The sequence below is a fragment of the Gouania willdenowi genome, chromosome 3 (assembly GCF_900634775.1).
Source record: "Gouania willdenowi chromosome 3, fGouWil2.1, whole genome shotgun sequence".
Classification (NCBI taxonomy): Eukaryota; Metazoa; Chordata; class Actinopteri; order Blenniiformes; family Gobiesocidae; genus Gouania; species Gouania willdenowi.
Window position 1 is genome coordinate 23,516,263 of NC_041046.1, and position 24,648 is coordinate 23,540,910.

Here is a 24,648-nt window from a genome sequence, read left to right on the forward strand (position 1 = left end):
TTCAAACTTAAAGGGCCCATGTTATGCTAAATTAATTTTTCTGTGCTTTAAACATCATAAAAATGCTATTTGGTGCCGTCCTCTGTGTCCTGTCTATTGACATGCCCACTCATGAATATGCGTAAGAAGGCCGCAAATCAGCCTGTGTGTGTAGAGTTGCTCAGAAAGTCACTTTTCAGAGGGCTAAAACAGGTGAGTTTGGGAAAATAAACCTCATACTATGTTTTTGGGGTTCTTAGAACAAATGAAGATGTCCCATAGCATGACATGGGACATTTAAAGCTGCAATATATACGTATTTGTTTTTGCTTCATTTGTTCAAAAATCCAAACTAAACTTTGCGCATATTATAATTCAAAGTGTTCTGAGAGAACACTGGACCTCTGCGCATTCTCTTGGCTCTGTATTTGAGCTTTGGACAATTAGGAGCGTGATTTTTCAGCCAATCAGAGATCTTTTTACAAACAGAGTGGTTCATGAGCTGTTTTGGGGCATTACTATTGGCTGTCCGACTAAAATTTCTGCGTGTTCACGTCCCTTTCTGCAGTAAAAGTACAATGGCTGACATTCCATCAGGAGTAGTCCTTATCGCTGCGTTTTCATATGCTTGTATACATTTGTAGTGTCGCCACTGTATCGTACAGCCTTTTACACAGCTGGCACTGCAGCACAGGCACTCACACAGACGCAGACAGGTTGGAAACTGCTGCAGTCAATGAATGCAATGGAAATCAGTTTTTTTACACTGGTATCATTCAATACCGATCCCAACATTTGTATCAATATTATTGATATGTTGGATTCATCCGCACACCGCTATTGCACTGTAAAATTGGGGCTCCAACTTGCATTATTGCAGCGTTGTATTCATAGTGCTGTGATAAAGTACGACAATGTCCCTAATAATAACTTTTTGTAATAAAAAAAAATTACTTATACAAAAAGGTAAGAGTTAAGGATTAAGAATGCGAAGAGTTCAAGGGGCGGTTCAAAATGTACTGTTGCCCCAGTGTACTGGATTATCACTCTCTAGAGATCAAAACCCACAAGCCTCTCTTCCTCTACTGAGACTTTACTATTAATTAGAAATGGCCCTGAGATACAGTAAATCACTGTGAATGTGTTTCTGTGCATTTCAGTAGCTACTATGTGTATTGCAATGTGTTTTGGCACTCTTTACTAATTACCAGGCAGATCCGTCATTGGGTCCTTTAGTATTTCTCTCTTACTCTAGCGTCCTGCTCCTTTGCCTTCTATTCTCACTTATTCTAAAAAAAAAAAAGCACATTCTTTCTTTCAATAAGAAGCTCCAAACTCTGGTTCTGGCATTTGCTTCTAATTGCTTTAAACTGAAAGTTTAAACTCAACTAGTAGAATAACAAGTACAGGTGGCAGCAAATCACTCAACTTAAACACAGGAATACAGGGAAGCAAAAAAAAGAGAGCTCAAACATGAAACAAACACTGAAACTAAACAGAATAAAACAAAATTTATAAAACTCAAAGAGGACCACAAGATTAAGATTAAAGATTAAATCGGGGCTTTCGTCTTTATTGGTCATATGTTATTACATCCCTGAGGAGCAGTGGGCAGCCATATTGCAGCGCCTGGGGAGCAGTTAGGGGTTAAGGGACTTGCTCAAAATCCCACAGCGTCCTTAACCCCTTGGCCTCCAGTGTCCAAACAAAGAGTCTTCTTTAAGTTGATATTTGCAGATTCAAAATGATATTCCTTAAATCATTTTGGTTAGTTTTAAGCACAACGACTGCATCAGGTTGTGTGTAAGAGCTCACAGTGCAGCCTGGCTGTAGATGTGAATGAGAGAAGACCGTAAAAAAGAGACAACGTATAGGAGTGATTATTGCTGGCACTGGTCCACAGGCTACGGGATTGAGCCACACCAAGTCACAGAGACGCCCAGAGACCCCACACACCCACACCGACACCCCACACTGCACTCACTGCAACACACAGAACAAAGCACAGAGCTGCCCTCCAGTGGAAGCTGGTGCATTTTTCTCCCGGGTGGGCTACAACTCCAAAATAGACATACTGTACACCAAACACAGAGTTTGTGCATCTTTGAAAAAATAAGTAAGGAACATTTTTAGTTAGTTTAACAAGTAATTAAATGAAAAAGGGGGTGAAAAAGGAAGTCATAAATTTAAGACCTGACAAAATACAATGTAAGACCTTGTTTACAAAATATGGACATATTCAAGATTTTAAATAATCTAGTTTAGTTTGTTCATGTTTCTTTGCCTTTTCTGGAAAGTGCTTTGAATAGATCATACCTGTGTTTATCCATGCTGGGTCTGATCCCTACTTTAGAAAAAAGAGGCAGGGAAATAGGGATGAGTATTGGCAAGGATGTTGCAATACGATACGTATCACGATACTTAAGTCACGATACAATATTATCACGATATCAGGATATATTACAATATTCTACCCATTTAATATCAAAATTAAAAGTAGAGATGAAAAATCAAGTTGCTATATATGTTCATCAGAAGATATTGATCATTCAGAGGACAAATTAAGTCAAAACTATTTGCTTCAAAACATCCTATTTATTATTATTATATCTACGGCGCCATCTACCAGAGTGGAGGTGCGGAAGTGGCACAATTATTCAAAGTTTTTATGTAGGAACAGGAGCTGGTCAACATGACCAGTAGTTAGGCTGCTCCGCTGAGAAGTGACAATGTCTCCTGCAGTAGAAAACACAAGTCCATGAAAATGTGAAAAATACAATAAGAAAAATGATTAAATATCAGAAGAAAAAAAATAAATAATTTTTTTAATCGATTTAAAATTGACACCCAAACAATTGTGATATATCGTGAAATTGATTTTTTTTCACATCGCTACAGGGAAAGCAGTTTAATGTTTAATGCCTTAGGCTCGTTACATTCAGTTAGCTAAGCCTAAATTCTTAACCAGATTTGGTTTTTTGTCATCCTCTGTTTTTGGACTGCTGATGAATTATGATGTTTGGCTGATCAGGTCTGATCAGGGTCTTTCACCTGCAGCTTCTCCTCATATGTTCTCCTCTCGAAAAGTATTAATGTCAGTGACTTCACTGAATTATTTTATTTTTATCATCTCCAACTCCCACGGCTTGACCTGTCAATCATGATTTTGATGTGGTTTACGTTCACATGTATTTGTTTCATTAGTCATGGTCTATTTGTCATTAAAAAGAAATGTTGGTGGAAACTATGGCAACGTTTAGTTTGGTCAATGTTTTAGTCAACAAAATGAACACTGCCTCCACCCCCAAACTACAGTATACTGTATCTCTAGTGTATGTCTGCAGCTCCCTGCCCCGACTGTACACAGAGTTGTTGCCTCCTCCTTCTGTGGTGGAGGAATCATTGAAGTTTTATACTTTTAGGAACATTACCTCTTCTGACATTGATCTGTGCATCACTATATGTAATTACTCACTTAAAAATAAAACAGGTAGTAAGGGTCCCAGGCCTAAATAGCAAATTTATCAGGAAATCAATTTATTCTGTAACAGTATATCTTTATGGAATTAGGTGTCCCCAGGAAAGCAAGAAATAAAAAGGTAATGAGATTTCTTTGAGTAGGAGGAAACTTGCAGATTCATTTAATTCAGAAACTTCCAGTCTATTTCAATCCTTTTTTTTTTATTTCCAGGAGAAAAATCCATTTGCAATTTCCAAGCATAACATTAAGTGCCAAATAAATCACGCTGAGCAGTCATGTAATGCTCTCTTTTTTCCTGTCTTTCTCTGTAGCTCGTACATGTGGCAGTAACTTGAGGGGCCCCAGAGGGGTCATAACTTCTCCTAACTACCCTGTTCAATATGAAAACAATGCACATTGTGTGTGGGTCATCACTGCAATGGATTCTAAGAAGGTAAGCAACATTTTTCTCATTATGTTCTCATTTTACATTTCACTTTGCCATAATGTAAAAAACTAAACTTTTTTTTTAATGCAAGTTGCTTCACTCTCTTTGTGTACTTTTTGTGATTAATAATGTAATAATGCGACAGTCCAGCAGGCAGCCTTGAAGACATTTCACTTTTTTTGTTGTGCTTTAAAGAAAAATGTGTCCAGTGTAAAGCCACACCTAAGATAGTGTTATCTGTTCTCATTAGGAAGCAAAGTCCTGGTGTGAGTTTGTGACAGTTCGAAATGAATGTTTTGAATTAGTTGGCTACAAATGTAATATTTTACTTTGTAGCAATGTCAGAGAATGAACGTGTGCAAAGGAGCCCCAATTGAATGCTGCTCTTGCGTGGAAATTAATTACTCATTTAGTTGTGGGACATATTTTTAGAAATTACCAAACCCTTTATTTATGTACATACTTCCCTACACTTTGGGCATATACTACAAAGCTAGATAAGTATATCTGGGATATCTCTCCATTAGCAGTCTTCATCAAGCATTCACTGTCACAGAGCAGCTGTACTACAAAGCAGGTTATCAACATGTTTGTTTAAGCCAGGTGATTCCAACCTGAATGCTCACATAAAACGGGTGGAGACTGCAGCATCTGATCAATCACAAACACGGAGAAATTGTGCAAAGCAACTTACTTCACCATGAGGAACAAATTTTAAAAGATATGTAGAATTAAAATCAATAACTCTGACCAAAAACAACACTGTTTCTACAGCAAAAGCAGGAAGGAATGAATGCTGCCACAAAACGGGCGACCGTGGCTCAGGTGGTAGTGGGTCGTCTTCTGATCGAGAGGTTGGGGATTCGATCCCAGTACCTGACTATGTGTCGACGTGTCCTTGGGCAAGACACTGAACCCTAAGTTGCTCCCAGTGGTCGACTAGCGCCTTGCATGGCAGTCCTGTCCCACTGGTGTGTGAATGTGAGAGTGAATGGGTGAATGAGCTGATATGTAAAGCGCTTTGAGACTGCTTCAGTGTGGTGATAAAGCGCTATATAAAATCAAGTCCATTTACCATTTTGTCCATTTATAAAATCTACAACTGTTAATGCCTACATTTGTGAGAATATACAGTTTTAATTAATCAGAGAATAAACAGACACTGATTAGTTTCACTTTATTACACCACAGATGTTTTTCCATTCACGTATTCGCCTCATTTAAAGTGCAGTCTGTGGCACTGAGACTGCGTTCATACAGCTCAGCCTACGTCATAAGGTGGACAATATTTGTATTTCATACAGCCATTATCTTACAGGACTCAGGCTGTCTGCGAATTTATCAGTCAGTAAACACCCGACACATTTATCAGCTGACAAATGTTGTTCAGTTCATCAGATAAAAATCTATATCATTCCTATAGTTTTTGTTCCCGTCAGCAGTCAGATCTGATCCACACAACAGAGTGTGCAGAGAATTACCCACCTATTCTTGGGCAAGTCATTTTCCAAGAGAACTGATTGGTCAGGAGGTGGTGCTTTTATAATCCCTCAGATCTTTTCCCTGACCAGGTTATCCTTTCAGCGCAAGTTACCATGGTGATTTATCCCAGTAAGAAATTAACCAGCATCATAATGCAACAAACACGGAAAAAGTCTATGAAGTTAGCGCAATAATACAAGCTTCTTTAAAGGTGCGGTACGCAACTCTCAGATTCCTTTCTCCCCGCTTCCAAACTTTCCAAAGTCTCTCCCTCAGAGGAGCTAACAAGCTAACGTTAGCCTGACAGCAACATCACAGTAATATAACATGCTCTGTTAAAAGCATATTACTGCAGCGTTTCTCTCTCTCTCTCTATGTGCACACACCTCAACAGCAGCAGCAACAACACAGTATCACTTACAGCAGCCCACACGGAGGCTGCTGCACACACACAAACAACACATGCACTACAGAATTCTAGTGTAACAATTACAAATCAAACATAACGTAAGTCAAGCAGCAGTAATTACCTTTCAAGCAGATAAGTTGCTAATTCCATCTTCTACTCTTTCAGACCATACAATGTAAAAAAGACAGCTCTCTAGCTCCAGGAAAGGGGCAGGGACTGTGAGCAACAGCTGTCAGACAGTCCATCAATCACAATCCTGGCTCTGATTGGTTCTTTATGCTCAGCAATCTGCCAAAGGCAGCAGGAGCAGCAGGGGGGACTCAATGAGTCAGTTTTTTTTCACACAACCTACTAGTTTCATATAAAGCTGTCCTTACATAGTGACAGCTTTAGTAAATATGAGAGTTGCAGACTGCACCTTTAAGGGGTCCTCCACTGTTTTTACAAGTGTGGTCTAAAACTTTTGAAATGTACTTATTATAAGATATATGCCTAACAAAACACATTATTTTGCACCATATTCATTTTATTAACTTTTAAAAATGGGAACACTGTTTTCGAACCTTAAGTTCCGCCGTCTTGAAATCAGGTGATTGATGACGTTCAACGCCCCATTTGCCTGTAAACATCCCATTGTTTCCTATTGGGGTGAAATATTCAGCCTGCTCTTTAGATCATTTAGCAGATTTTTCTGTCAAAATAACATTTGCTGCTTTTCGTTGCTCTAAAAAGCCAGAAAAAATTAATGATGCCGATGTAACCCCCATTTGTTTACCAAAATAGTTTTGTTGTTGTAGGCTCAAAATGCATCTTGGGAAACTTGGCAGTATACCGATGACCATTCCCACAATGGTCATCATCGGTCATCATCCTAACCATAGTAATAGTATATAGTAGACAGTATATACTCATTGCATTTGTAGTGCATAGTCATTGCCATTTCAAACACAGCCTTTGTCTTTGAATCATAACCTTGATTCATTTAAAGCAGGGGAGCTTTAGTGAGGTTATGCAGAACCCCTACCCAACATGTGTTAGATGTCACCCTGCAGCATCACACCTGGATCTAATGATGGTGTCATCAAGCAGAAAGCCTGATAATGAGCTACCCCTAACAATCAGGTGTGGTGGTCCACGGTCACATCAGAAACATGCAGGATAGGGGCTCTCCAGAACCAGCCTTGGGTAGTCCTCGTATAAAGTATTAATTATGAAGGTGTGTAAGTTGTGGTCAATAGAATAAATTATAATGAGGTAGCTGGTAGCATTTTAGTGAATATGAGGAAAGATGGAGGTGAAAAAAATGGGAAAGTAAATTCAGAAAAGCCCTTCACATTTCGAAAATCAAGTACCAGAGGCACAGAAAAAAATAAAAAAGGACTGAACGTCTAAGCAGGCACTTGTCATTGACGTTACACTAAAGATGGATGGAAATGGTATCCACCCCTTAGTCCCTGAGGAAGAAAGAGACAAAAGTTAAGAGACATAATCAAGGAGACAAGAAGTAAAGAAATAGAGAAAAACCCAAAGGAAAATACTGAGTCAGTAAGTTTGACATACTAAAGACTGTCTGTATCTCAGAATGTCAAATCCCCTGCAAGTCATTGGCATTGTCGGGGCTCTACAAGTAAATCACCAAATCGACTTGTGTTTAATGTTTCGCAAAAACGTTACGATCTATCAAATGAAAAATGAGGTCATTTTTGTTGAGTACATCTGTCATTTGAGCTTTTAACTGAATATGATCAAATCTGTTACCAGGACACATTAATATACAGTGGTGTGAAAGTGTTCCTGATTTTTTACTTTTTTTGCATGTTTTCCACACTTAAATGTTTCAGATCATCAAACAAATTTAAACATTAGTCAAAGATAACACAAATGAACACAAAATGCATTTAAAAATGAAGGGTTTTATTAATGAGGAAGAAAGAAATCCAAAGCTACATGGCCCTGTGTGAAAAAGTGTTTTCCCCTCAGCTCCTGTTAAAACATAACTGTGGTTGATCACACCTGAGTTCAATTTCTGTAGCCACACCCAGGCCTGATTACTGCACACCTGTTCTAAATCTAGAAATCACTTAAATAGGACCTATCTGACAAAGTGAAGTAGACCAAAAGATCCTGAAAAGCTATAGACATCATGCCAAGATCCAAAGACATTCAGGAAGAAATGAGAAAAAAGTAATTGAAATCTATCTGTCTGGAAAAGGTTATAAAGCCATTTCTAAAGCTTTGGGACTGCAGCAAACCACAGTGAGAGCCATTATCCACAAATGGCGAAAACACGGAACAGTTATGAACTTTCCCAGGAGTGGCATGACTTTAAAAAGGCGGTTCATGCTCGAAAACCCTCCAGTGTGGCTGAATTACAACAATTCTGCAAAGATGAGTGGGCCATAATTCCTCCACAGCATTGTAAAAGACTCATTGCAAGTTATCGCAAACACTTGATTTCAGTAGTTGTTGCTAAGGGTGGCCCAACCAGTTATTAGGTTTAGGGGGCAAACACTTTTTCACACAGGGCCATGTAGCTTTGGATTTTTTTTCTTCCTCATTATTAAAACCCTTCATTTAAAAACAGCATTTTAAATGTACTTGTGTTATCTTTGACTAATGTTTACATTTGTTTGATGATTTGAAACATTTAAATGTGGAAAACATGCAAAAAAGTAAGAAATCAGGAAGGGGGCAAACGCTTTTTCGCACCACTGTAAATGTAGATATGTTGCAAAATGGGAGAGCTTGTAGAATGTGATGTGAGCTTGTGGAAAAAAAGTCCAGACATGTGTGAAATTAATTTCATGTCACAAATAATGGGGAAAAAATGTAAACCTGATCAATGGTTCGCGGTTCAACTAGTCTGGAACACTCGGATGGTCTATCCTTCTATCCTATTCTGTTTGCCCTACTGTTGACCATCCCCGACCAGTCAAAGTAGATGTCTGCCACCTCTGTACCTGGTTCCGCTGGAGATTTCTTCCCATAAAAAGGGAGAGGGAGTTTTTTCTTCCCGCTGTTGCTAAATGCTTGTTCATGTGGATCTTGTTGGGTTCTTTCTTTCTTACTATGGAGTCTATTTTCTCTTTCTTTTGTTAAGTGCTTTGAGATGACTGAATTTGCGCTATGCAAATAAAGTTGAATTTAAATTTAAACCCCAAGAACATATTCACACATGTGAATGTGAAGTCACAGAACACATAGTCACACATGTGTAGACCAATATTTACACACCTGCACCTGCGAACTTGTAAACCAACTTTTACTTTTTTATTATTATTACTTGTGCCAATTGTCCTTTACAACCACAACTCTCAGGTTACAACTTCTCCAATCTGCTGCTACAGATGCAGAAACTTCTTTTCCCACGTGAAACCACGCTGCTCGAGTGTGGAAAAACATTTTGCGAGACGCCTGTTGCAAGACAAATTTGCACCTGTAGAAATCGAGAGCCGGCAGCGGTAATGTGAAAAATCTATAATCTGTATAATGTGACGAAGCAATAAAACAATGAACATGTATAATATCTGTCTCATAAAAATAAAGGAACACTTTGCTTTCACTTGGAATCGATCCTCTGCGTCAATGAGAAAAGCAGAATGCATATGTCCGCTGCATTAACCTTCTGATTGGTAAATCCATCCCCCCACACACACTGGAGAGGGGCTGGGGGTGTCATTTCTACAGGTACAAATCTGTTTTGCAACAGACTTCTCGTAAAATGTGGTGTTGCAAAACACAAGCAGCGCGGAATCACGCGAGGAAAGTGGTTTGTGCAGCTGTAGCAGCAGATTGGAGAAGTTGTAACTGGAGAGTTGTGGTTGTAAAAGACCATAGGCACGAGTAGTAATAAAAAAAAAAAAAACACATGTGAGTATGCAGCTGTAATTTTATTTGTGTAAATGTCAGTCTACACATTTGTGAATACTTTCTTTGGGTTTCAATTTTAACTGTACAGGTTCTCATTTTTTCTTTTTTTTTTTTTTTTTACCATTATTTGTGACATCAAATTAATTTCACGTGTGTGGATTTTTTTTTTTTTAAATATATAATCTCACATCATGTTCTCTCCCATTTTGCAACATATCTACCTTCATACATTAAAACCTTGTCCGTGGCAGGAAGAGTGCTTCTTATCTACTCTTTGTGCCTCCTGCGTACGAACAGGTGCCTGCACCTTTAAAATGCCGCAGGTCTGAGAGCACTTCAAGGATGTACTATAATGACTGATTATCAGTGACTACAGCTGCTGGCATTTGCAGAATGTCACTATGGAAAACACTGAAGGAGACACACAGGATTGCTGCAGGATTCAGAGCGCGTAGATTACTTTCAAATCTGGAATGCAAAATAACAGAATTGGATTCTGGGTCTAAAAAATTCAACATTATATTACCTAAACACATATTAGGCATTTATTGTTGTCATTATTGTAAATAAAAGGGAAGAAAGATCGTAAAACATACTTTAAGATTTTAAGTGTAATTTGCGAACAAAAAGTTGTTTATTTGTACTTTTTGGGGTTGGGCTTAGAAAACACTGCAAAGCTATTTAAAGCGAGAGAGGGAGCGTGACAATTAACGCAGTGCAGTGGAGCTCAAAAGCAATGGTTATTCCATCTCAGATCTTTCTTTAATTTTATTTTGCTCTCCACGTCTCTTTGTCTCTTCTGCTGTTCTGTATTTCTCTCTACACGCTGCCATTGACTGACTATTATTTCAGATGACTTATTTTATCAATAACCTGTTACAATTGAGGCAGTGTTTTTATTGAAGTGTGCATGACTTTTGTTACTTCTGTTTGTTATTGGACAGCAGTTCAAACTGTCAATAAGTAATTCTCTGTGGTACGTGTCATTTTGATAGGTTTAGATTATAACAGCCTTATATAATTTTTTATGGTCTAAGTGTCCTTTGGCAAATGCTATGAGTGTGCGTTGTGTGTATTTCTATTGGTGTGTAAGTGTGCACACACTCTTCTGATTGTAGATGACTTAGTAAAATGGACTGGTTATGTGGGTACCAACTTGCCAACTGTCAGAGGATGTAATGAACTGTTAACTTTAGTGTGTGCGTACAACACGTGCAACGCGCGCATGTGCGCACACATGGATATGTCGCTGTATGTGTCATTCTTTAGGTTGCAACATTATCCAGGAGATAATTGATTTGTTCACCATGCCTGTCGACTCTCTCTCGCACACACACACGCGCGCCAATTGTCTGTCTAATCTTTACTGACTGTTTTTGCTGAGAATTACATATTGGTATGGACCTGTGTGCACGGGGTACGTTGGACTTTACATAATGGGTCAATGTTATGATTACTGTATAACATTTGTGCTGACACTTTTTGCAACACTCTCTTGGACGCTATTAGATTTTTACTTTACACAGAAAACGAAAAGAAAAAAAAAAAAAAAAAAACTCTTTGAAAAGCTGTAGCCAAAGTTTAACTTAGCATTAATTCTACTACACTAAATTGTGAAAAAATGTCCATTCAACTGAACTTTATTTATAAAGGGCCATGTACAACAATAAGTCATCTCATGGCACAAAATATAAGGTAACACTTTATTTGAAGTGGTATACATAAGGCTGACATTATGCTGTCATTAGCATGAATAAGGTGTCATGAAGGCTAACATTAAGTGTGGTTTGCCAAATTATGACACCTTTGGAGCTATGTTGGTGTAGAAGAAAGAGTTATTAATAATGGGTTATATGAATGAGAATTTAAACTATGATTAATAATATTAGCTCAAAGAATGCCGGGGGTGCCACTCTATTTGACAGGACAAATATGTATAAGTTTTTAGACTAAACCCATTAGATTGAAATCAGGGAAATAGATTCGTACAGCAACATATACACCTGAATACACAGCTTTAACAAACCACCGGAATTAATGATTACAGTTTAACCTTTTATTTTTCATAATTCAATAATAACAAGAACAATGTGGTGATTAAATCATGATGAAATGCATTTCTAAGCTAATAAAAGTGAGGATTATATGTAATAAAGTGAAATCACTATTCTAAGAGAATGCTAGTCTACTAAATATTGAATAAAAATGCAGGGTACATATTCAAATAAAAAGATCATAAAATCAAAGAATAAAATTCTTAAAGAGCTCAATAAACATGTAGGGAGACGTAGACAGGGGGAACAAACAAACGTACATGGAGTAAAATGTGCTTATATTGTGTTGCAGTTTGGAGGAGTAAGTTTGTAGAAATGAGTGTTTTGTTTGAGGATGTATTGTGGTTATGTGAGTTAGTTCTGCTGGTCCAATGTTCACTGGTCCATACCGTGAGGTGAGGTCTGGGTTGGACCTGGAGGCGTTCTGGGTTTGCGAGGCTGAACGAACAGGTCATGTGCTCCACCGTACGCTCAGAGAGTGACCGCTTTCAGTGGCTAGAGTTTTGGTCTCAGCCGCCGATTTGACAAATGGCTCTGTAGCGCACCGCGTCTGGCTCGGAGCACAGGCAGGGTTCTCTGGACGGCTGTTACGTGCGTCATGGCCACCTGCGACTCAGGCTGAGGGCTAGATTTGTCCGAATTTAGCAAGCTGTTGTTTCAAAAACTAATTGTTGCAACTACAAATAAAACAAAAATGAACTGAAAGAACTGGTAACATGAGGGAACGCATTTTTGAGCATGAAACGCCAGCGTCCCAAAACTGAAGTTTTCTGAGCAGCGCGTCATTTTAAACAAAAGCTATGAGACGCCTTTTGTGTACTTGCATATACATAAGCCCAGAAACTGCTTTAATTCATTGGTGGTAAGGTTCAGGGGCTCCAAGAATAAATAATGTTGATTTCTGTATTGGTAACCTCACACCAATGCCTAATGCTGTCTAATAGGTCCATCCAAAAATGGGTTACTTAAGTATATTATACACCAAGAAAGGTTAACTTTGGTTTTGAATCAGTAGTACAATAAGACCTACGTCTATTTACAAAAACCACTTAACCAAACAGGGAATGACAAGACACCAACCACATTTTTTGGAAGACCCATAAAGACATAACACAAGACATTATGTGTAAATGTAGTCCTCCAAGCAGCGAGCTGAGATTACATCTTAACAAATTATGTTGTTGTACTATCTGTCTGTAGAAATGAAATTAGTGAGTTTATTTACTGAAAATGATGGCAATATTGAACCACAACTCGCAAACGTACAGACAAGCACTCACACTCCCATTCACTTCTAGGGCAATTTAGAGACAAATCAACAGAGCAGTCATGTTTTTGGATTGTGGGAGGAAACTGGAGTAACTGGAAAAAACCCACTCAAGAACAAGCACTCTCCACACAGAAAAGACCCAAGTGTCCACCCCAGGGCTTGAACCCAGGACCTTCTTGCTATGATGACAGAGAAAACATGAATCATTGTGTAAATGAAACTCATCAATATTTGCAGGGGCTCACAGTTTTCCTGGTGCTTTTACCACATGACTGCAGTCATTTTTAATGTTAAACAGTTGAAGAAAAAACCTCAGAATTCTTACAAAGTTCTTCAACTTTACTCAAATTGTGACATAATATTTCCCTTAATTAAATAGAAATTGGTCACAAAATCTAGTAAATTTAAAGTAAAGATCCATTTGGGACACCTCGGCACACAGCTGGTCACCTCCGCAATGCAGCACCCACCGTCCTCCCAGGAAAAGTAGTGGACTTCACGGACAAAATATAAAGAACTGGTAAATGTAAACATATTAGAAATGCTGATGGTCAATCCTTTGGCGTGCTTGTGTCACTGTGATAGCATGACAGTGTCAATTTGAATATTTCAAGGAGTCTCTTTTGCAATATTATTAGTCCGTGTTGCGTAAATTGTAACCAAATTATTACAGTATATTTGATTCAGTTACAATTATAATAATATAATAATATAATTATTCCAGGTTCATAAGCAGATGGGAGAATACACGTAGTGACTGGCACGCAGCCAAAAACAGCATCACATGCTTTTTTAACTTAAACGTAAGGGAGAATATGGCCCCTCATATTTCTAAATTCCCCATGCCAGGAATCAACAGCCCTTCAAAGGAACTTTTTCAGTGGATTTGAATTGAGGGGGACAACATTTGTTTGAGGGGTGTTCAGCCTCTCTTGCTCCTGCTCATAGCCAGTCCCCACCAGCAACAAGAAAAGGTGACCTCATTGGAGAAATACATCATATAAACATGGGCCACATCTGTGCAGCACTTTCAGGGTTCTTGCCACAATGGCATCTTTGTCACAATCAGTTTAGATGAAGTCAAAGTGTGACTGCGGCTTTACGACAACTGCAATGAGGAAAAATCTGACTGAAAACGATCATATAATCACTGAGAGTCAATGTGAATTTAGATCAACTTCCTCAACAGCATTGGCCACGTGGAAACATAAAGGAAATAAACGTTTTTTGTATTTTTTTTAAAGCATTAAACACTTTAATTCATTCTTACTTTAATAGATAAACTGGACAATAAAGAATCAGGGGAAGAGTTTTGTGTTGCATTAAAATGTAGCTCCCGTGGACGTTACCGCACTGTTTGGCCACAAAAGCAGCATAACTCCTAAAAAGCTATTTGATGTACAAAACAGCGGCGATTACGACGTTACTGATAAATATAAACTAATAACACCGCTACTTGTAACGCTGTTATTGCTAACACCAGGGGCAGACTGGTGGGGGAAAGTGGATCGGGAGTCATTGACAGACCCACCCACTTCATGCGCAGTGTGGGGAGCCAGCCACGGGTTTCATGTCCCTTGATTAAAAAAAAAAAAAAACTGCATTTGATGTTGCTAGGGACAATAATCATATATTAATCATTAACTTGACCCCTTAATTACAGCAGTAAAGTGATTTTACAGCATGTAGTGATATTAAAGAATTTCTGCGAAATCTATTTTTATGTATGATTTTCTTTAAATGTGAAAAAATACCTAATTAGTCTTTTACTATGGTCTACTGCCGGTTGTCATTCATATACATTAATGTATATAAGTCCCTCCTTCATCCTATAGACCCCTATACAAATGGAAACTATTGCCTTGTGCGTCCAGCCAATAGGCTTTAACTTCCTGTTTTTGAGACTGTCAATCAAAGTGAATGTGGAACAGTGCACGGAAACAAGGCCGCGCGTCACAACAGCAAACAGGTAAATATGATTATGGCTCTTACCTGACCCATAGACCCATATCGTGCAGAAAAGTAGAGGCGTGGCTTCTGAGAGAGGCAGTGGGAGGAAGTAAGGCTGTTTAGGGTGGGACATTGAGACGTCCTCTCAGGAACTCCAGATAGCAGCTTTAATGCAAACAGGTCATTGATACAATAAAATGTGAATGACCCACCACCCCAACTAAGCCCCAGTATCCCTTATATTTTAAGTCAAGTGTACTGGAAATCTAAAGCCACTTGTCAACCACTTACTAAATACAATTATGTGATTAGAATCTGGGAGGCCTACCTTTGTTGACATTGAAATGCTGTGAACATTCCTACTATGGCTGGATGATATGGACCAAAACTCATATCTCAATATATTTTCTCAAAATGGTGATATACGATATAAATCTAGATAATTTAATTTCAAATGAAGTCTGAGCAGAAATATAATTCTGGGTTAAATTTGCTGATGCAAAATGCTACACAGGCTCATTTATTAACAGCTGTACACTATGTGCCACTTTTGGCTTTTTCACCTGTAAAGGACAGCATGTGTGAGTGAGTTCTGTCGTGTGGCTTGTTATGGGGAAGGTCTGAGTTAGGATGCACTCATTAATCCATCTAACTGAGCTTTACATACTTTTCTGAGAAGTAAAAGCAGTGACTCCTAAACAAAGTATTTTTATACAAAATACAATATATATATATTATATTATTTCATTTATTTGGTATATGTATATGAGTTGTTTAATGTGTGATAAGTTTAGTATTAAAAGAGATGGCAGACTGGTTCCAAACTGTCTTTAGTGGTAACGTGACTGTCCCAGTTGTTATATCTGATATGTCTCGTTGCTTACATAGTTTGTGATGTTGTTAGATTTAGTTAAAGTTAAAATCACATGTTTTGGGATTATTTGTCCTATATATATATTTGGAATATATTTTATTATGGATCAATAAGGGCTATTGGATATAATGATATATCATTTTAGTATGTCAAAAAGAAACTGTTAAAAATAAATCACATCAACACAACCTATACTAATTATTTGATTTTCTATCGTTCGCGGAAGCATAGAAAACAGATATAAGTTCATCAAGAGTTAGTTCATTTATAGAACATACAAACTTGCATAGCAGATTGTTGTAGACTCAGATCTTCCTCCTGGGCTGTTGATCAATTAGTAATTCTACATCTATGTTAGTTTTGTAATTGTCTGACCATCTGTCTTGACTAGTGCAAGGCCCACTCTTTAAGCTGGAACAAACTCTTGGGGGACTAGAGAACAATGAACATGTAAAAGAAATTGAGGACCAAATGCTTTGAGCCTCCTTGCAGAGAGAAAGGCAAATTCCCTCCTTAATTTATTTTAATGAGAGCCTGGCAAAGGAACATTCAAACCACCAGCGTGATAATTAGTATAAAGACATACCTTCAGTAATTATTTATTATGTAAGAAATAACAGTGTGTCAACTAATGAGTTGGCCCTGCAGCTAAAACTACTAGCTGCTACCTTTGCCTATTGGATTACACAGAGTGGTGACCTTTGTGTGCATTCACCGTTAGACACTCTGAATACAGAAACTAAATTAACTACTGAGGTGTGATCCCACCAACAGCGACTTAGTATGCATCCTTGTTCTGCATTTGTCCCTTTTTGGCCAATCACAGTGTGTATTCATCCTTAGCTGCAAGATGCAGTGCACTGTAAAATGATTTATAATGCTCTCTTGAGCTGCAATGAGCAGAAAAAAGGCATTGATTGGATTGTGAAAATAAGCTTCAGACTTTTTTTTTTTTTTTTTGAAAGATTTTTAAAAGGTAATATGTTGATGGAGATCATCTGATTAAATATTCATTTCAGACTGTTTTCTGCACTGATTTTCTCTGTCAAGAGCTTTCCTTGGCATCAAGATTGTGCTGCGGGTTGTGTCCTCAAATACGGATTAAGGCTATTTTATTTATGGCTTCAGGCTCAAACATACTTGGGCGGACATCTGAGGAGCCCGAACATGTTTGAGCCTTTAGTGTCTGCAAGTCATCTATTGGAAATTAAGATGACTCAGCAACGTTGTACAATCCAAGCAAGTTTAAAATCTTATTCTGTTATTCCAAATTATGACTAATTATCACTTATTTTTAAAACATTTATAGTCGTTCAAGCTGATATTCGGAGTTTCTGCGAAATCTATGTTTATGTATGATTCTTTACTATGGTCTACTGCCGGTGGTCATTCATATACATTAATGTATATAAGTCCCTCCTTCGTCCTATAAACCCCTATACAAATGGAAACAATCGCCGAGTGCCCCCGGCCAACAGGCTTCAACTTCCTGTTTTTGAGACTGTCAATCAGAGTGAATGTGGAACTCTGCACGGAAACAAGGCCGCGCGTCACAACAGCAAACAGGTAAATATGATTTTGGCTCTTACCTGACACATAGACCTATATCAATGTGACCTTGTTACAGTATATTCCGCGATGCGCGTGCAGAAAAGTAGAGGCGTGGCTTCTGGTAAATTGCAGAGGCAGGGGGAGGAAGTGGAGCTGTTGAGGGCGGGACATCGAGACGTTTCTCAAAATATCAGCTTTAATGCAAAGGAAATTGTTTCTAATTCTTGGAAATAGCTCAATACACACACACACACACACACACACACACACACACACACACACATTCCTGTACATACATAACGGCATATGAGATCATTCTTTTTTCAGTGGAAGGAACAATTGTTTCATCTATTTTTAGTGCTGTGAAAATATAGATATCTTGTAAAAAAAAAAAAAAAAAAATTAATTCTTGATAAAAATGGATATTCACTCAACACTCAAGTTACCTCATATGTGATCTAAAAACTGCAAAAGTAGATTTTTCATAATATGTCCCCTTTATTACAACTACATAATTCCTGAGAGGATCTACAGTTTTGTCCAAATTAGGGTTTGTTGTACAACTAAAATCCAAAAGCAATCACGTATTGTGCCCTAAGTGTTGACTGAGTGTATAACAAATATAAATTGAGCAACACAAATATCACAAAGTCAAAAATATCAGAAAAATATCCCTAAATGTTTTAGTATAATAGGTACGCTAATGCTGCTATGATGCTTGTAGATTAAAACATATTTTAATCCACTTTATTTTGAAGAAAATAAAGTGGATTCTGCAAAGTGTGGGTAATAATACCAAAATGACATCATATTGGCTGTAAAGAGCAACTTCTTCACTTTCAGACACTGTAAGAATTTTTCAGATATAATAAAAAAAAAGTATTAGCGAAGTTACGGTAATTTAAAGTAATGTGTTTTTGTGATATGTTCAGGGTCCCTGGGAAATCCAGACATTTCCTTTAATTTGTAAAATCATGTGAATGAGAAGTGGACATGCATGGGTAAAACCGGATGTTTGGTCACCCTAGTTAAGATCACTGAAAAATAAAATATTTAATATAAGTTTCACTTGAAGGAAAACTCAAAATCCCTCTAACTTTGCAAGCAGACTTTTTAAACAGGGCCCATTACAATGTTGAAGTATCCTATTAAATCCACTGAATGCTCTGAGGCTTGCAAATTATTTCAAAGTGACAAAGCGTAAAGAAAAAGTGTCTTTTTTTCCATTTTCAAGCTCATTCTGTGGTGATTTGAACCCACGATCTACTGTTCTGTAGTACTGTGAAGTATTGTTATGATCAATAATATTGTATTTTAAACATGCTTGTCAGATCACATTTTTTCTGAATGCTTCCTTTTGCTCAGCAAATATAAAAAAGATATACATAACATGCATTTGGTGCCTTCCCTTTTATCCTCCATCTTTCTTGCTTTAGGAAATCAGGAAGCTAATCTATAGTTAGGGGTTGGAGGCTGCTCTTAATGTCTTTCTAAATGGGCCCATTTGGATCTATTGAACAGCACTATGCTGTCTGCTAATGACCTTTGTATGATAATGCTTCACTTGAAAATACGCTGTTACAACCTGCTTTCACATTCACAGACGCACACGCTTCATTTTCTGTTTATAAGACCTCAAGCTGTCGCCCCATCGCACTTCACAACCTTTGAACCTTTTTTTTTCCTTTGGCAAAAACTCGTTTGCTTCATGTCTGTACACCTGCTTTTTACTCTTTCTCCAGGTTCAAGATTGTGTTAAACCCAATTTCACACTTAGTGGCTTCTACTTAAAATATATACGGTCAGTAAATGAATGGAAAAGCCATAATGAAAGGTTTAGCTTATGTAAAGAAGGAATACTTCAAATACCAGCTCAAGCAAAGCAACAAATGCACAGTCGAGGATAAAAGGAGCTGCCATTTAAGATGAATCAAGACAGATTGGAGATGAGGCGCATGGATGCATTGAAGGCAGATATTAACGTTATCTGCGTTTGCTTTGATGAGGCAAAGTAATAAAAGAACTAGAATATTTAGCATTTCATGAAGAAAATGCAAGTGAGGATGCATAGCTGAAATGACCATGAAAGTCAACAACAAAATGAAAAAATGGGAACTAAGGCTGTGTCCGAATAGTCCCTCGTATCTCCTTTCCTATCCACTTTTCCTTACCCCCCGAAAGGGCGTTTAAGTGGCGGCCATGATAAGGAACGTTCAAATTCTCTAAAAGCTAACGTTTGTTTTGACAATCAGACGCACTTCCACTAAATGATGTAATAATCTGACGACCGCGAAAGTTAGTGATGTCTGCCGTGGTGAAAAAAGTACACATTTCCGAAAATGGACTAAAAGCACATTTATAACACTTTCCCCTGATATAATCTTAAAAAATCTAAAGGTTTTTATGTAAATCAAAGGAAAAGAGGTTACCAGGCTATGAGGAACAAAAGTGAAACTCAAAGAACGTCACATTGAGAATGGTTACTCACACTCACCTTCTGTTCAGAAATATGAATTATGTTGAAAAAACATAATGTGGATAAAAATGTCTTTGATCTCTTTTTCCTGAACAACAGATTGCTCTGTTTTATGTCAGTTATAATCTGATGATATGGTTTACATATAATAAGATATGAGTTTTCAATTATTTAAAGTTTGCATTGGTAACTCACATGATCTCCGACTGCGCCCCTTGTTGGTCATTGTGAGTGTCCGTGAGCACTCAGGTGTGTGTGTCCCTTTAAATGTTGTCACATTTATACAATGTGTGTATAAATTTATATATTGTGTGTGTGCGTGTGTGCGTGTGTGCGTGCGTGCGTGCGTGCGTGCGTGCGTGTGTGTGCGCGCGTGCGTGCGTGCGTGCGTGTGTGTTTCAGTTTTGAGCTAATTACCGGTAAAAGCCCAGTAAAACTCCGGAAAACAAACACCAGGAATAAATAGTTGCTCGCTGGTAAAGATAGTAGCTCTAACAACAGGTAAAATGATAAACTTGGTGATATTACAGCCTGTGAATGCAGTACGGGTCCTAGTGCCAGCTGTCCGGTGAAGCCTGTTTCGTTTACCGAGGTCCGTGTGTGTTTAATAAGTCCATGTGTGTCCTTGTGAAAGTCGGCATGTTTATGCCTCCGTTCATCCACACTTTTCATTATATCCATGTCTTTTAAGGCTTTTATTACAAAGTACTTGGTTGGAGTCTGGGCCTCCGCCATCTTGGATTATGTCGCCACCAGCGCGTCATCGCTGCAAGTCGCGCAAGCACACAACCCAAAATTAACTTAATCTTTCTCAACAAGAACTGTTGATTGATTTGTCACATGACTGCTCCAGGGTTTGAGTTTGTTTTATTTTATTTCACATCTACATGGGCTGCAGCTCTTTGTTTTTTAGACTGCTGCCGACTTGTTTGTAGCGTTATTTCAGCAAGTTTCAGTTTTGCAGTTACAGTTGAGGACCTCTGTGATCGAATACCCTAGTTCCAGTACAGCAACCAAATTAAACTGTATCAACTCAGTGAATTAATAAAAATGGCCTGTGTAAAGGCTTTTTCAAATGAAAAAAATATCCTGTGAAATCTGACCTGTTTACCTGCACAACTCAAAGAATCGGAATCGAGAATCGTTTCGAATAGGAATCGAAATTGGGAATCGTAATCAGAATTGTTAAAATCCAAAGGATACATAACGTTGTGGGCATAGAAATGTACAACCGCACAAAGCATTCCTAGGTAAACAAAATGTGTTGAATAAAACATAATGTGTGAGTGCCACGAGGAATTGTGGGTCAGCAGTATCTCGTTTCTTTTGGTAAAGGATGTATCAATGTTTTTGAGGCTAAAGGAGGTTATAAAGGAAGTATTGAGCCTCCTTCCCTCAGCTTAAAGACAACTCGAATGCTTTTTATCATGGCCACCACTTAAACACTGAGGAGGGTTAAGGAACAGTGGATAGTAAAGGAGATAGGAGTGACTATTTGGCCTAAGACTCATCCATAGAAAGGGGACCTGACTGAAACACAGGTATTCACTCACCCTCATTAGTGTCATTAGTCATTTAAATTTAGCACCATGGGTTCAGTCTATCAGTATTTTCATTAGCATAAGCACTATTTCATGTAAATCAATTTTGGGCAATCCGGGTCATTCAGGGCCACATTCCTGCGTGTTTTAGTGGTTTCCCTGTTTCCACACACTGGTTTTCAATGATTGTGCTATTAATCAGCTCTGCAGAAGACCTGAGACACTTGCAAGACAGCAGCCCAGGATGACATGATTCCCTAACACTGACTAATTCAATAGTTTACCTGAACATCATTATTCTTAATTATCTATTTTTTTTATTTTTGAACAAACAAATAAAATAAATTGATTGAAATGAAAACAAATACACAAATTTCAACATAAAACTCTATGAAATAATAAAAAAGACAATTTCAATATAATGCATTTGATTCGTTCAACAATAGTAGTAGATAGTAAGAAGCCTTTGCTTGTCAAGTCCCACCCCCTTTCTTCACCACTAACAACTGCATAATCCAATGAAATAAACTAAATTGACAATACAAATAAATACTTCAATCACGCGATTAAGAAAAACAGAACAAAAACAAACAAAATGCACAGGTGCCATCAACATCGGTGAGATTTACATTCTCCTTAATTTCTGTACTTTTCAAAGATATATATTTTGAACATGTTTTTGAACTGCATTATATTCATACGTTGTTTAATTGTTTCAAGATCATTCCAACATTCAACATTGTTTTTTAGTTGTTCTACCTTCAGCTCATCTTGATGAATAAACACGGAATTTGATTGGTTTACATAATCAATAGACAAACTGATGTGATAAGCTCATGAGTTTATTTCCACAATATTGAATGCTACAAGTTAAATGGATAATACCGGTGCATAGGCTGGGCCGCTGAATTTGGTATATCAGCATAACCAAATACTTGTTTATATATTTTAGTTGATTGTTATTATTTAATATTTACATTGTACAGAGAGAGCGCAGTCTACTGAAGTAAAATTCCTTGTGTGTTAAACATACCTGGCCAATAAAGCTGATTCTGATTTTGAAATGGTTTCAATCTTTGTCCACTGCTCTAGAGAACGTGGGCATACAGAGAGGTAGAGTCAGAGAGCTGTACGACTCTTTTTCATTAATTTACTGTGAGATTATTTTCTTCTCAAGTTTGGATAAGTGACTCATATTTTGTTAAATGTATTTTTAGTTATTTGAGTCACGGAATATTTCATTGAGTGTGGAGAGTTCAATGCATACACAAACCACGCCCACTCAGGGATCTGACTGAGTCATAGCACTAACACAATAGGAGAGGACGTACTGGAAATAAAAAACAGACTTTCAACTTATAACAGTAATTCTTCTAGATTTTAAAGGAGATAACTGCTGCTGGGATAGCTGGTGTTAGCTTGTCTGTATGTTTAAATATGATGGTGACTGTCTGTGTACTTCACCCTTCTCAGCTATTGAAGCCTGTATCTGTTGGACTCCTTTTGAGAGCTTTCCCTAGCCAGGGCATTACAAATCCCATTAGTGCAAAATGCCCTGGCGTTAGCAAACCTTATTCATGTTCTTCCATCCATGGCTAAACCAACAGTTATCTGTTCCTGTTAAAATATGTACAAAAAAAAAAAAAAAAAAGTAAAACATCTGCACAAGTAAAATCAATTCTGTTAGTATCAGAGGATTATTTCATCAACATTCCCGTCATGTTGATGAGCACTGAAAATTAGCAGCTATTTTTATTCAGGAATAAATGCATGGAAAATGCAAGACTTAACAGTACACGATTGAATATGTGGTACCAAAATGGTTCCTTATTTCCCATTTGATGGAATCTTACCCAGAATCACTTTTTTTTCTGTGCTAACTTAAAACAGGTGCTGAATTATGAGAGCAGGTCTTTTTCATGAGGAATACTTAAACACAGCCCAAACCTGCCACCATTGCTGTAGTGTGGGTTGTGATCTTTAGCTAATGAATAATGGACAAGCTGCAAATAATAAAGTACCAGTATTGCAGCATGTTAGAGCACACGGTAAATTGATTTCCAGGTCTTGTATGAGTTCCTCTATGGTTCAGAAGGTGCCTGTAAGCAATACGTTTATCCCTTCATTTGTCAGTGATCAACAGCAGAGAGGCGTGTTCATGAAGTCATTGACGGCTAAAAGTGGTAGAAAGAAGAAGGTAAACAAAGACGTTTTGTCTTCACTGAAAATAAATTGCCGAGGAATTAAAAATCATTGGATAGCAGGGAAAGGTGTATCAGTTTCGGTATGTGCGTTTTCACGCAAAACCTTAAATAAAACCAAACAAAAAGACTAAAACGTGACTTAACAAAATCCAGCCTTTGATGAGTCACTAAAGACTGAAACAAGATTAAACATTTTTTATTAAAATTAACGCTGCTTTGGTGTCCCAGGATGAATGCAGACCACACTAAGCGGACATTATGGATCTACTCTCTCCTCTGTAACCTGCTGAGTAAAACTCACCTCAGGGTCTGGGGATTGCAATTCTTTCCCATGAGCAACACGTTTTCTTTATCCAGGAGTCAGAAGCTCATGTTGATTAAAGGCTCAAACATACTCGGGCGGACACCCGCAAAGCAAAGTCCGCCACGCCAATTAAATGCAAAGCTCAGATTTTACCACCGCGAGGATTTCTCCGCATAGTTGGTGTCTCACAAAACACTGCTTGGCATTGTATCAACCTATGTAACACCGACCTGTATTTCACCCTCCTGGTGAAACAGAGCAGGAGAGATGAACACGAGCTTAGAGGAGAGACTGGCAGATGAGCTACGGCAGTAGCAACGCCTTTAAAACACGTCCCAGGAGTACAAGGATGACAGAGAAAAGCGCTAAGAATCATGGGACATGTAAGATTTTAATGGAAACTACTACGTGGCGTGCGTCTAAGTATGGTGAGCAAACAGTCCACGCTGAGTCCATTGTGCGCGAGTCCCAGCCCTCTTCACACACGGGGTGGAGAAGGTCTAAAGCACCCACTATTGCCCACATAATGATTGCCACTACTGAGAGCCCTTGTGCAAGTCACTTACCTGCTGCAATGTGGCTGTCCAGTGCTCCTTAAGGAGGGGTTAAATGTAGAGAAAAAAAGTGGAAAAAAGGTACAACAGGCTTTTGTAGATGTGGGATCATTGGTAAAATGGATGTTGTAGAGCAGGGGTCGACAACCTTTAGCATCATGAGAGCCTCTTAGGCCCTGCCCGCCAAGCAAACAATAGGCTGAGAGCGGCAGATCAATCACT

General features: G+C 38.1%; 1 protein-coding gene across 1 annotated transcript in view; it reads left to right on the forward strand.

Moving 5' to 3' along the window:
• LOC114461190 (CUB and sushi domain-containing protein 1-like) overlaps nucleotides 1-24,648 on the forward strand; it is a 478,378-nt gene that overhangs the window by 292,486 nt on the left and 161,244 nt on the right. Inside the window, exon 10 of the mRNA XM_028443085.1 lies at nucleotides 3,772-3,893. Coding sequence (XP_028298886.1) covers nucleotides 3,772-3,893 — 122 coding nt within the window. The remainder of the gene's footprint in view (nucleotides 1-3,771; nucleotides 3,894-24,648) is intronic.